Genomic DNA, 14,382 nt, shown 5'->3' on the forward strand with positions numbered 1-14,382 from the left:
CGTAGTGTATTGGGGGTCCTCCGGGCAGATGGGGAGCTGGTGAAAGGCGGACTTCAAGTCAACTGTGGAGAAGACTCGATACTGCGCAATCTGATTGACCATGTCAGATATACGGGGGAGGGGGTACACATCGAGCTGCGTGTACCGGTTGATGGTCTGACTGTAGTCGATGACCATCCAGTGTTTCTCGCCAGTCTTAACTACCACCACGTGGGCTCTCCAGGGGCTGTTACTGGCCTCAATGACACCCCCCTCCCGCAGTGAGGATCGACCTGAAGGGTCGTGAGGCCACAGACGATGAGCAGGAGCAGGAGTTCGCCGAACTTCAAAGTAAGGCTTTGGATTGGATTGGATTGGATTGGATTTGTTTATTGTCACGTGTACCGAGGTACAGTGAAAAGTATTTTTCTGCGAGCAGCTCAACAGATCATTCAGTACATGGAAGAAAAGGGAATTAAACACAATTCAAGAAAATACATGAGAATACATAATAGGGCAACACAAGATATACAATGTAACTACATAAGCATTGGCATCGGATGAAGCATACAGGGTGTAGTGTTAATGAGGTCAGTCAATAAGAGGGTCATTTAGGAGTCTGGTGACAATGGGGAAGAAGCTGTTTTTGAGTCTGTTCGTGCGTGTTCTCAGACTTCTGAATCTCCTGCCCGATGCAAGAAGTTGGAAAAGTGAGTAAGCCGGGTGGGAGGGATCCTTGATTATGCTGCCCGCTTTCCCCAGGCAGCGGGAGGTGTAGATGGAGTCCATGGATGGGAGGCAGGTTTGTGTGATGGACTGGGCGGTATTCACGACTCTCTGAAGTTCCTTGCGGTCCTGGGCCGAGCAGTTGCCATACCAGGCTGTGATGCAGCCCGATAGGATGCTTTCTATAGTGCATCTGTAAAAGTTGGTAAGGGTTAATGTGGCATGCCGAATTTCCTGAGTTTCCTGAGGAAGTATAGGCGCTGTTGTACTTTCTTGGTGATAGCGTCGACGTGAGTGGACTAGGACAGATTTTTGGTGATGTGCACCCCTAGGAATTTGAAACTGCTAACCAGCTCCACCTCGGCCCCGTTGATGCTGACAGGGGTGTGTACAGTACTTTGCTCCCTGAAGTCAATGACCAGCTCTTTAGTTTTGCTGGCATTGAGGGAGAGATTGTTGTCGTTACACCACTCCACTAGGTTCTCTATCTCCCTCCTGTATTCGGACTCGTCATTATTCAAGATCCGGCCCACTATGGTCGTATCGTCAGCAAACTTGTTGATGGAGTTAGAATCAAGTTTTTGCCACGCAGTTGTGTGTGTACAGGGAGCAGAGTAGGGGGCTAAGTACGCAGCCTTGCGGGGCCCCGGTATTGAGGACTATTGTGGAGGAGGTGTTGGTGTTCATTCTTACTGATTGTGGTCTGTTGGTCAGAAAGTCAAGGATCCAGTTGCAGAGTGGAGAGCCAAGTCCTAGGTTTTGGAGCTTTGATATGAGCTTGGCTGGGATTATAGTGTTGAAGGCGGAGGTGGCATTGAAAATCGAGACCTAGTAACAGGGCAGCGCAGAGGTGGGGAAGGACATAGAGCCTGAAGTTACTGTGCTCTACGCCCTGTACGGAGAGGGCACGACGCAGTACCCCCGGATTTGTATGGAATGGGATCCGGAGGCTAGTTAGATTTTCTGGGTGACGGGGAGGACTGGGAGGGAGCAGCACATTACCGTAGCAGTTTGGATGAAACTCTCTGTGCTCCCGAAGTCGAAGAGGCAGGTCGACTCATGCCTGTCGATCTTTACAGTCGTCGTAGCGGTCACGAGATTGCAGGGCTGAGGCTGATCAAGGGTGATGGAGGTGAGCTGCGGAAGATGTTGGGAATTGTTGGGCTGATTGGCGGGGGTGGAGGTATCGGTGGGCCTCGAACGGCCAGGTGAACAGGGGTCCTGAGGCGCGGGGCACATGGCAGGTGGTGGCAAAGATGGTGTCTCAAAGTGCCAGGGTCCCGGGTTAGCACTGCTGTCTCACAGTGCCAGGGACCCGGGTTAACACTGCTGTCTCACAGTGCCAGGGACCCGGGTTAACACTGCTGTCTCACTGCCAGGGACCCAGGTTAACACTGCTGTCTCACAGTGCCAGGGACTCGGGTTAACACTGCTGTCTCACAGTGCCAGGGACCCGGGTTAACACTGCTGTCTCACAGTGCAAGGGACCCGGGTTAACACTGCTGCCTCACAGTGCCAGGGACCCATGTTAACACTGCTGTCTCACAGTGCCAGGGACCCGGGTTAACACTGCTGTCTTACAGTGCCAGGGTCCCGGGTTAACACTCCTGTCTCACAGTGCCAGGGAGCCGGGTTAACACTGCTGTCTCACAGTGCCAGGGACCCGGGTTAACACTGCTGCCTCACAGTGCCAGGGACCCGGGTTAACACTGCTGTCTCACAGTGCAGGGACCCGGGTTAACACTGCTGCCTCACAGTGCCAGGGACCCGGGTTAACACTGCTGTCTCACAGTGCCAGGGACCCGGGTTAACACTGCTGCCTCACAGTGCCAGGGACCCGGGGTAACACTGCTGTCTTACAGTGCCAGGGACCCAGGTTAACACTGCTGTCTTACAGTGCCAGGGACCCGGGTTAACACTGCTGTCTCACAGTGCCAGGGACCTGGGTTAACACTGCTGTCTCACAGTGCCAGGGAACCGGGTTAACACTGCTGTCTCACAGTGCCAGTGTCCCGGGTTAACACTGCTGTCTCACAGTGCCAGGGACCCGGGTTAACACTGCTGTCTCGCACTGTTGGGGACCCAGGTTAACACTGCTGCCTCACAGTGCCAGGGACCCGGGTTAACACTGCTGTCTCACAGTGCCAGGGACCTGGGTTAACACTGCTGTCTCACAGTGCCAGGGAACCGGGTTAACACTGCTGTCTCACAGTGCCAGTGTCCCGGGTTAACACTGCTGTCTCACAGTGCCAGGGACCCGGGTTAACACTGCTGTCTCACAGTGCCAGGGACCCGGGTTAACACTGCTGTCTCACAGTGCCAGGGACCCGGGTTAACACTGCTGTCTCGCACTGTTGGGGACCCAGGTTAACACTGCTGCCTCACAGTGCCAGGGACCCGGGTTAACACTGCTGTCTCACAGTGCCAGGGACCTGGGTTAACACTGCTGTCTCACAGTGCCAGGGACCCGGGTTAACACTGCTGTCTCACAGTGCCAGGGACCCGGGTTAACACTGCTGTCTCACAGTGCCAGGGACCCGGGTTAACACTGCTGTCTCACAGTGCCAGTGTCCCGGGTTAACACTGCTGTCTCACAGTGCCAGGGACCTGGGTTAACACTGCTGTCTCACAGGACCAGGGACCCGGGTTAACACTGCTGCCTCACAATGCCAGGGGCCCGGGTTAACACTGCTGCCTCACAGTGCCAGGGACCTGGGTTAACACTGCTGTCTCACAGTGCCAGGGACCCGGGTTAACACTGCTGCCTCACAGTGCCAGGGACCCGGGTTAACACTGCGGTCTCACAATGCCACGGGGGAGTCAGTGTGGGTAGAGGTTCACTGCGGGGCGAGGGGTCAGAGAGGGGAGGGGGTCAGAGTGGGGAGGGGGTCAGTGTGTGGAGGGGGCCGGAGTGGGGAGGGGGGTCAATGTGGGGAGGGTGTCAGAGTGGGGAGGTGGTCAGAGTGGGGAGGGAGGTCAGTGTGGAAGGGGGGGGTCAGTGTGGGGAGTGGGGGGTCAGTGTGGGGAGGGGGGGTCAGTGTGGGGAGGGGGTCAGTGTGGGGAGGGGTCAGTCTGGGGAGGAGTCAGTGTGAGGAGGGGGTCAGTGTGGGGAGGGGGTCAGTGTGGGGAGGGGTCAGTGTAGGGAGGGGGTCAGTGTGGGGGAGGGGGTCAGTGTGGGGAGGGGTCAGTGTGGGGAGGGGGGGTCAGTGTGGGGAGGGGGTCAGTGTGGGGAGGGGGTCAGTGTGGGGAGGGGTGTCAGTGTGGGGAGGGGTCAGTGTGGGGAGGGGTCAGTGTGGGGAGGGGTCAGTGTGGGGAGGGGGGTCAGTGTGGGGAGGGGTCAGCGTGGGGAGGGGGTCAGTGTGGGGAGGGGGGCCGTGTGGAGAGGGGTCAGTGTGGGGAGGGGTCAGTGTGCGGAGGGGTCAGTGTGGGAAGGGGTCAGTGCGGGGAGGGGGACAGTGTGGGGAGGGGGTCAGTGTGGGGAGGCTGTCAGTGTGGGGAGGCTGTCAGTGTGAGGAGGGGTCAGTGTGGGGAGGGGGGTCAGTGTGCGGAGGGGTCAGTGTGGGGAGGGGGTCAGTGTGGGGAGGGGGTCAGTGTGGGGGAGGGGTCAGTGTGGGGAGGGGTCAGTGTGGGGATGGGGTCAGTGTGGGGAGGGGGTCAGTGTGTGGGGAGGGGGGGTCAGTGTGGGGAGGGGTCAGTGTGGGGGAGGGGTCAGTGTGGGGAGGGGGTCAGTGTGGGGAGGGGGGCCGTGTGGGGAGGGGGGGTCAGTGTGCGGAGGGGTCAGTGTGGGTAGGGGGTCAGTGTGGGGAGGGGTCAGTGTGGGGAGGGGGGTCAGTGTGGGGAGGGGGTCAGTGTGGGGAGGGGTCATGTGGGGAGGGGTCAGTGTGGGGAGGGGTCAGTGTGGGGAGGGGGTCAGTGTGTGGGGAGGGGTCAGTGTGGGGAGGGGTCAGTGTGGGGAGGGGTCAGTGTGGGGAGGGGGTCAGTGTGGGGAGGGGTCAGTGTGGGGAGGGGGTCAGTGTGGGGAGGGGGGTCAGTGTGGGGAGGGGGTCAGTGTGGGGAGGGGGTCAGTGTGGGGAGGGGTCAGTGTGGGGAGGGGGCCAGTGTGGGGAGGGGTCAGTGTGGGGAGGGGTCAGTGTGGGGAGGGGGTCAGTGTGGGGAGGGGTCAGTGTGGGAGGGGTCAGTGTGGGAGGGGGTCAGTGTGGGGAGGGGGTCAGCCTGCGGAGGGGTCAGTGTGGGGGGGGGTCAGTGTGGGGAGGGGTCAGTGTGGGGAGGGATCAGTGTGGGTAGGGGGTCAGTGTGAGGAGGGGGTCAGTGTGGGGAGTGGGGCCTTGTGAGGAGGGGTCAGTGTGGGTAGGGGTCAGTGTGGGGAGGGGTCAGTGTGGGGAGGGGTCAGTGTGGGGGGTCAGTGTGGGGATTGGGGGTCAGTGTGGGGAGGGGGTCAGTGTGGGGAGGGGGTCAGTGTGGGAGGGGTTCAGTGTGGGGAGGGATCAGTGTGGGGAGGGGTCAGTGTGGGGAGGGGGTCAGTGTGAGGGGGTCAGTGTGGGGAGGGGGTCAGTGTGGGGAGGGGTCAGTGTGGGGAGTCAGTGTGGGGAGGGGTCAGTGGGGGAGGGGTCAGTGTGGGGAGGGGGGCCGTGTGTGGAGAGGTCAGTGTGGGGAGGGGTCAGTGTGGGGAGGGGTCAGTTCGGGAGGGGTCAGTGTGGGAGGGGTCAGTGGGGAGGGGTCAGTGTGGGAGGGGGTCAGTGTGGGGAGGGGGTCAGTGTGGGGAGGGTCAGTGTGGGAGGGGTCAGTGTGGGGAGGGGGTCAGTGGGGGGGGGGTCAGTGTAGGGAGGGGGGTCAGTGTGGGGAGGGGTCAGTGTGGGGAGGGGGTCAGTGTGGGAGGGGTCAGTGTGGGGAGGGGGTCAGTGGGGGGGGGGGTCAGTGTGGGGAGGGGGGCCGTGTGGGGAGGGGTCAGTGTGCGGAGGGGTCAGTGTGGGGAGGGGGTCAGTTTGGGGAGTGGTCAGTGTGGGGAGGGGTCAGTGTGGGGAGGGGTCAGTGTGGGGAGGGGGGCCGTGGTGGAGAGGTCAGTGGGGGGGGGTCAGTGTGGGGAGGGGTCAGTTCGTGGAGGGGTCAGTTCGTGGAGGGGTCAGTGTGGGGAGGGGTCAGTGGGGGGGGTCAGTGTGGGAGGGGGTCAGTGTGGGAGGGGGGGTCAGTGTGGGGAGGGGGTCGTGTGGGGAGGGGTCAGTGTGGGGAGGGGGTCAGTGTGGGGAGGGGGGTCAGTGTGGGGAGGGGTCAGTGTGGGGAGGGGTCGTGTGGGGGGGTCAGTGTGGGGAGGGGGTCAGTGTGGGGGGGGGTCAGTGTGGGGAGGGGGCGTGTGGGGAGGGGTCAGTGTGGGGAGGGGTCAGTGTGGGGAGGGGGTCAGTGTGGGGAGGGGGTCAAGTGGGGAGGGGGTCAGTGTGGGGAGGGGTCAGTGTGGAGGGGGCAGTGTGGGGAGGGGGCTCAGTATGGGGAGGGGTCAGTGTGGGGAGGGGTCAGTGTGGGGAGGAGTCAGTGGGGAGGGGGCCGTGTGGGGAGGGGGCCGTGTGGGGAGGGGTCAGTGGAGGAGGGTCAGTGTGGGGAGGGGGTCAGTGTGGGGAGTGGTCAGTGTGGGGAGGGGGTTAGTCTGCGGAGGGGTCAGTGTGGGGAGGGGGGTCAGTGTGGGGAGAGGTCAGTGTGGGGATGTGGGCCGTGTGGGGAGGGGCAGTGTGGGGAGGGGGTCAGTGTGGGGAGGGGGGCCGTGTGGGGAGGGGGGGGTCAGTGTGGGGAGGGGGTCAGTGTGGGGAGGGGGTCAGTGTGGGGAGGGGGGTCAGTGTGGGGAGGGGGGGTCAGTGTGGGGAGAGGTCAGTGTGAGGAGGGGTCAGTGTGGGGAGTGGTCAGTGTGGGGAGGGGGGTCAGTGTGAGGAGGGGGTCAGTGTGGGGAGGGGGTCAGTGTGCGGAGGGGTCAGTGTGGGGAGGGGGTCAGTCTGCGGAGGGGTCAGTGTGGGGAGGGGGTCAGTGTTAGGAGGGGTCAGTGTGGGGAGTGGTCAGTGTGGGGAGGGGGGTCAGTGTGGGGAGGGGGTCAGTGTGGGGAGGGGGTCAATGTGGGGAGGGAGTCAGTGTGGGGAGGGGTCAGTGTGGGGAGGGGTCAGTGTGGGGAGGGGGTCAGTCTGCGGAGGGGTCAGTGTGGGGAGTGGGTCAGTGTGGGGAGGGGGTCAGTTTGCAGAGGGGTCAGTGTGGGGAGGGGGGTCAGTGTGAGGAGGGGGTCAGTGTGGGGAGGGGTCAGTGTGGGGAGGGGTCAGTGTGGGGAGGGGGTCAGTGTGGGGAGGGTCAGTGTGGGGGAGGAGTCAGTGTGGGAGGGGTCAGTGTGGGGAGGGGGTCAGTTTGCGGAGGGGTCAGTGTGGGGAGGGGTCAGTGTGGGGAGGGGTCAGTGTGGGGAGGGGGTCAGTTTGCGGAGGGGTCAGTGTGGGGAGGGTCAGTGTGGGAGGGGTCAGTGTGGGGAGGGGGTCAGTTTGCGGAGGGGTCAGTGTGGGGAGGGGTCAGTGTGGGGAGGGGTCAGTGTGGGGAGGGGGGTCAGTCTGGGGAGGGCGGCAGTGTGGGGAGGGGTCAGTGTGGGGAGGGGGTCAGTTTGCGGAGGGGTCAGTGTGGGGAGGGGTCAGTGTGGGGAGGGGTCAGTGTGGGGAGGGGTCAGTTTGCGGAGGGGTCAGTGTGGGGAGGGGTCAGTGTGGGGAGGGGTCAGTGTGGGGAGGGGTCAGTTTGCGGAGGGGTCAGTGTGGGGAGGGGTCAGTGTGGGGAGGGGTCAGTGTGGGGAGGGGGGTCAGTCTGGGGAGGGCGGCAGTGTGGGGAGGGGGTCAGTGTGGGGAGGGGGTCAGTGTGGGGAGGGGGTCAGTGTGGGGAGGGGTCAGTGTGGGGAGGGGGTCAGTCTGCAGAGGTGTCAGTGTGGGGAGGGGGTCAGAGACAGCGAGAAGCTGCTAAAGAGAATGAGCTCAGGATTTATTCCCAAACTTTGTGCCATATCTGGTGTTCCGGAAATAAGTGATTCTAATTGGCCGTCAAGCAGCTGTTGCAGATTTCTGACAGTAACGGATGTTGGTGCCCGTCAATGTTACAGACATCTTTTCACCCAGCGTCATCCAATTTCCTGTGGGACTCTAACCCAGGGAGGTGCTTTTTACCCTTGTGTAGGGAGATGAGGCGCTGTGCATGTCAGCCTCTCAACATCTCATCCAATTTCCCACAGTCCAAGATGTGCAGGTTAGGTGGATTGGCCAGGATAAATTGCCCTTAGTGTTGGGTGGGGTTACTGGGTTATGGGGATAGGGTGGAGGTGTTGACCTCGGGTAGGGTGCTCTTTCCAAGAGCTGGTGCAGACTCGATGGGCCGAATGGCCTCCTTCTGCATTGTAAATTCTATGATCACACTTTCCTTTGACTCTGTTCAGTTGCATTGCTGCTTTTGATGACTCTATCCCACCAGACTACTTTGCACCCCTATTCTATTTAGACTCATGTATTGTCTATTAATAATCCATTGCTATGTATAAATTAGTGATCTAACTGGGAGTTATATTAAACCAATGTCTCCAGTTGTAAAAGTACACATTCAGGCACCAACTGCCAAGGTCTTCTCGCTGTTGGGATATTTTCTGGTAGAAAACTGTGACCAGAGCAGCCACCGTACCTCGAAGGGGCTGGGAACAGCTGCCGGCCCAGGCTACAAGCAACAAGTAACAAGTCTGTGCAAAATCAGAGGCAACTGACCCTTTTCAAACACATGGGGTCTTGAGATTCTCATAGACTGCAGCCTCTCCCAACTCCGCATTCTCCTTACTCCACTATTTTCCCTTCTCCTGAATTTGGCCTCGTCCAATTCCCTCCCGGACAAACACACCAGATACAGTCGGGATCAAACTTTCTCACAGTGGTTTGGGAACATTTCAGCGATGCTCCCACATCGTGATAACTATCAATTGTTTGTTTTCGTTCTTAAAAATGGAACTTGCCTTAAAAATAAATATTCTTCAGTGGAAAATTCCATCCTTTAAAATACTAAACAGCAGATTACAAAGGTGAATCAGTCGCTTTTTACATCCTCTTGCCTTTTCCCTTCAAAACAACAAACCAAGGCTACCAGTCAATGTGCTTTATCATGCATGAGTTCTACCCTTTCACCCAGTCCAAATAACACACTGGATCACCAGCAACAACTTGAATTTATATAGCACCTTTATGTAGTAATACATAACCTGCTGAGGATTTGACCCAATCCTGATTATGAAAGCAGTGCTACCTTTGTGAAAATATGTTTTACCCAATCTTCTGGCCAGACAGGCAAAAAAATGTGTTGATGAATATCATAAACCCTGAGACAATATAATGGTCTGTAGGGGATTTTCACAGTAACGTCATTAATTTTTTTAAAAAGGCAGCACGGTAGCATGGTGGTTAGCACTAATGCTTCACAGCTCCAGGGTCCCAGGTTCGGTTCCCGGCTGGGTCACTGTCTGTGTGGAGTCTGCACGTCCTCCCCGTGTGTGTGTGGGTTTCCTCCGGGTGCTCCGGTTTCCTCCCACAGTCCAAAGATGTGCGGGTTAGGTGGATTGGCCATGCTAAATTGCCCGTAGTGTCCTAAAAAGTAGGGTTAAGGGGGGGGGGGGTTGTTGGGTTACGGGTATAGGGTGGATACGTGGGTTTGAGTAGGGTGATCATTGCTCTGCACAACATCGAGGGCCGAAGGGCCTGTTCTGTGCTGTACTGTTCTATGTTCTAAAGAGTGACTGTCAAACAAAATATGTTGACTGAGATCAACAAGGCAGGTTTTGAGGAAAGCCTTCAACAAGGGGAGTTCGGTAGAGGGGTGTAGAGGTTTAGGAAGGGAATTCCAGAGGGGTGTAGAGGTTTAGGAAGGGAATTCCAGAGCTCGGGCACCCAGGCAGCTGAAGGCATGGCCGCCAATGGTGGAGCGATTGAAATCAGAGATGCTTCAGAGTCAAGAATTGGAGGATTGCAGAGATCTCAGAGGGTTGTAGGGGGTTACGAAGATTGTATAAATGTTTAATCTTCATTTGAATGTGAACAACCAGGTATATGTGAGACACACAGGACCATTGTGTGAAAAGTCAATAAGCTGTCCAAACATTAGATTGCTAAAGGTTAATACAAACAGGTTGCCAGCGACTTAAATTATATTTACAGGTTAAGTAAAGTCTCAAACGTTGTCCTGTAATGGAGCCTCTGTTATTGAATCCATGAGGACACAGACTTATCAACATTTATAGCACATTTCAGCGGCAACTCCCCTGTTTACAATGAGTCCTTTTAAACTGACAGGATCTTTTCATTCACCTCTAATTGTATGGAATAAATGGAGCCAGAAATTCCTTCAGAATGGGTCAGACATCACAGCCTAGCCAGCAGGACTGAGTCAGACTCAGTCCTTGGGTCTCTAGTGATCACTGGGTAAGAACCTGGGACCATTGCCTCTGCTGGCAGCCCTGCCTCTCTCTCCAACGCCGGCATCTCCACATCATCTCTGACCAAGCATTTGGGAGTTCCTGTCTTGCCAACAGTAGCCCAAAGAGAATTCTCAGGATGTTGGGATGGGGAGGTCCCTCTGTTGGGGCCAATGCAAAATCCCAGGTTTCAGTGCCACTCATTTGCAGAACCAATTCCTGCTGGGGGGCTTAAAACAGGCACCAGCTCCCTCCTCGGCATGGGCAAGGAGTGTAACTCTCTTTTCAGTGTTTTCAGCGACCTCCTGGGATGTCTGAATTTCCCTGGATCCACCTTCAGGTCGCACATTTTCCAGGCATCTTTCGAGTGCAGGACTTTGAATCCCAAAATTGGTCTTTGTTGTTCCCATTTTGCACTTGTAATCAGAACGCTGAAATCCACTCTCTGTTCCACTGGGCCTTGGAAAAGGGAACAGCCGCACAGACCAAGAAACATCCAGATTCAACCTCCAGTCTGAGCCAAGCGTAATGAATCTCAAGGAGCAGTGAATGTGAACAACAAAAGCTTCCGTTTGTATCTCACCTTGAACATAGAACACAGACCTTAGGCAGAATGTCAGGGACTTGGAGAGAGAGCACAGAGGAGATTTACTGGACTGGTAGAGGGACAGGAAGCTGGGATTGTTCTCCTTCGAGCAGAGACGGTTCAAAGAGATTTAACCAAAGTGTTTGAAATTCTGAATGGTTTTGCTAAAAGCGACAGGGAGTGGCCAGGGGGTCAATAACCAGAGGGTGCAGATTTAAAATAATTGACAAAAAAACCTGGAGGGAGAGAGAGACAGAGAGAGAGAGAGAGAGAGGAGATTTATTTTTACTCAGCGTTATTGTGATCTGGAAGGTGCTGTCAGAAAGGGCGGCGGAAGCAGATTCAGTAATAAATTTGAAAATGATAAATAGGTGATGAGACCATCAATTCACGCGACACGTGGTTAGAAGTGAACAGTGGTTTTAATCATCTTACAACAGAGCCTGCCTGTGATGAGATGAACTCCAGATGATCTGGCAGGCAGGCTCACAATAACAACCTTTATACTTCCGGTTAGGGGGAGGGGCCATGGGCAGAGCCATGGGCGGAACCAAGGGTGGAGCCCAATACAAGCTTCTCATCTCCCCCTATGGGTAGAGCCGCGCAACTACACATGATCTAGTACAAGGTACAGGCTCAACACATGTGGTACAATACAGTGTGGATTATTAGTGTTTATAATTCACCACAATAGGAAAGGAGATGTTTGCAGGGCTAAGGGAGTTGTGCAGTATCACTCCATGGTGGGTGAATTTCACACATTTCACAGAGGTGAAATCAAACATAGATGGCATTGTTAGATTGTACAATTAGACAATGGATTAGTGACCCCGTTCCTGATCATTGTCCAGTGAGTTCCCCAGTTGTGCAGAACCAGGATTCGACTCAACATCATCGGTGTCATCATCACCCACAACCCTTGAAAACTCAGAGTCGCACAGCCTGGGACACGTCAACAAGAGCCAGGAAATTCAGGAAAAGAGAGGGGAAGTTGGAAAGTTGGCATAATAAGAGGCCGGGGACTGATCCTTGCCTGAAGGCCATAAGACCATATGGAATAGAAACAGGAGTAGGCCATTCAGCCCTTCGAGCCTGCCTCGCCATTAGATCATGCTTGACCTGACACTCCTTAACTCCACCTTCCTGCCTTCCCTCCGTTACTCTCGGTTCCCCTCCTGATTAAAAACCTACCAATCATGGCCCTGAAAATGTTCAGGAACTCGGCCTTCACAGATTCCTGGGTAAAGAATTCCAAAGATTCGTCACTCTGACACAAGAGGTTCTTCCTCAAATCCGTCTTCAATGAGCTCCCCCTCATCCTGTGACTATGCTCTGTTCCAGAGAGAAAGGCAGTGGGGATTGTTCAGATGGAAATTCAGTTCCCAGTTCAGTTATCCTCACTTCTTTCCATTTCACTTCCCTCCATTTCCATTCTCATTGGCAGGAGGGGAGAGAGCAAAAGATAAAACCCACTTCTCCTTAGCGTGTAAAGCTCATCACTGGAGAGATACTCATCACATTCCACAATGGACAGATAATTCCATCCACAACAGTAATCGCTAGGAAAGCTGTCCCACAGCCTCTGGTTCCCAGGAGCTGGACACACTCTGGACATTTCATTCTTTCATCACCAAATAAACTCAACTGCAATTAGCAAGCCAGCTCCCGGCCTTTACAAATTCCATTATCCTCCCACTTGAACCTTGCTCAGAGTCACTTTCCAACCACTTCAGCAGTGTTGGGTCTCAGTCACTCAAGAGGAGGCAGTGGCATAGTGGGATTGTCACTGGACTAACAATCCAGAGACCCTGGGCAGTGCTGTGGGGACCCGGGTTCAAATCCCTCAGCGGCAGGTGGTGAAATTTGAATTTAATGTGGTCAACTCTTAACTACTGGGCGATTCGGAATGGGTAACAAATGCTGGCTTTCTCTACTGTAGAAAATCACAGGAGACCTTTCAACAAACCGTGTCTGTGCCAACTCTCCTGCAAAAACAATTCAGCCAGTCCCACTGTCCCTGTAGCTCTGCAAATTCCCTCTCTTCAGATAATTATTCTTTTGAGTAATTCTGAAATCCAGGGTCGACTCTTCCTCCGCCACTTCCTCCGCCACACTCTCAGGCAGAATGTTCCAGATCAAAACCATTCACATGAAGATTTGTTTTTTGTGTCACTTTTGGTCGTTTCGTCGCTTCAATCAGTTTCCTCTCGTTCTCGATCCTTCCAACGGCATTGTCCCCCCTCTCTGTCCAGCCCCCTCATGATTCTGAACACCTCGATCAAATCTCCCCTCAATCTCCCCTTCGCCAAGCAAAGCCGTCCCAGCTTCTGGAATCTTCCGACATTACCAACGTTCCTCATCCCGGAAAACCATTCTGGTGAATCGTTCCTGCTCTCTGTCCCAATATCGTCACATCCTTCCTCAAGTGAAGCGCCCGGAACGGGGGTCAAACCAGATCATCAGAACTTCCTCGATTACCTCAATTAAACCAATCCTTCATCTTTTATATTCGAGAAAATGTAAACCTCATCTATCCAACTGTCCTCATAACTTGTCTCTTTTGGCTCCAGTATCATGTTGGTGAATCGCATCCTGTCCAAGGCCATTCCACAGCAAACACCAAATTCTAAACGGGAGTCTGAGCAGAGATTTGTACAACTTTCCTTCTGCATTTTGTATTCCAGCTCCACGGAAACGGACAGGCTGCAGATTGACTTCCATCTCTGAGCTCTCCGAGATGTCAAAATGCTTCACTGGGTGAAAGCCTTTGGGATGTTATAAGGTGTGAAATTTCCTTCCTTATGCCTTTTAAATGGAGTGGGCAGGTCGGGAAGGGAAGCGAGGGCTATTGAACTGTGTTAGGCATTGCCGCCAAGCAGAATCCTGCCTCAGAGTTTTCCAACGAGGGTCACTGGATAATGAATGGGAGTGTGGACTAGAGCTGTACCCCTGGGTGCTGAATCCAGTCGAAGGGCTCTCCGTCCATCCCAGAAATGGCAGAAAGCTGACTAAACCTTTGCTGTTCCAGGAGGCCAGCCTCATTCTGGTGAGAAAGTGAGTATTGGAGCAGGTCACGGAATCCTTTCCCTGGGCCTCACTCTGTCTGCAGCCCACAGCCCCCACTCAATACTCACTAATGCACCTTTACAATCCATCAGGGCAGCATGACACATGCCATTGTCTAGAAGCCAGCCATTGAACCCAATGTCCTGACCTTTTAATCTCCATGGTAACTCATTCTCTGCTATTTAGATTCATTAAACTCCCTTTAGGGGCCATCAAGTGTTTACAGTGGCCGATTAGACAGTTAATGTGTGCGTTGTCCAAATATTTAATTTAAAGCCCCTGCAGCTGGGATAAGGTAACTCCAGATAAGATGGGTCAGCCCTCCTGTGCTGAATGTTCCACTGAACAAACGATACAAAATCCAACACTACTGGATACACAGAATTCAACCCGGCCATCTGGAAAGTCTATCTGTGCGGGAAAAAAACAAGTCAGAAATATGTCAAAGATTTGGGTATGGCATTAAAATCGTAATAGAGAACTCAGTGAGTGCTCAATATGGGAAAATAACACTTTGCTTTTCAGCATCAAACACTCCCAGGACAGGTACAGCACGGGGTTAGATACAGATTAAAGCTCCCTCTAC

At 55.0% G+C, this 14,382-nt stretch overlaps 1 protein-coding gene across 1 annotated transcript in view; it reads left to right on the forward strand.

Annotated features, from left to right (window-relative positions):
* Window positions 1–13,491, forward strand: part of LOC119973626 (laminin subunit beta-1-like) — a 90,583-nt gene extending 77,092 nt beyond the window's left edge. Inside the window, exon 11 of the mRNA XM_038812007.1 lies at window positions 13,415–13,491. Within this exon, the coding sequence (XP_038667935.1) occupies window positions 13,415–13,491 (77 nt within the window). The remainder of the gene's footprint in view (window positions 1–13,414) is intronic.
* The last annotated feature ends 891 nt before the right edge of the window (window positions 13,492–14,382 follow it).

Source organism: Scyliorhinus canicula, chromosome 11 (assembly GCF_902713615.1).
Source record: "Scyliorhinus canicula chromosome 11, sScyCan1.1, whole genome shotgun sequence".
NCBI lineage: Eukaryota > Metazoa > Chordata > Chondrichthyes > Carcharhiniformes > Scyliorhinidae > Scyliorhinus > Scyliorhinus canicula.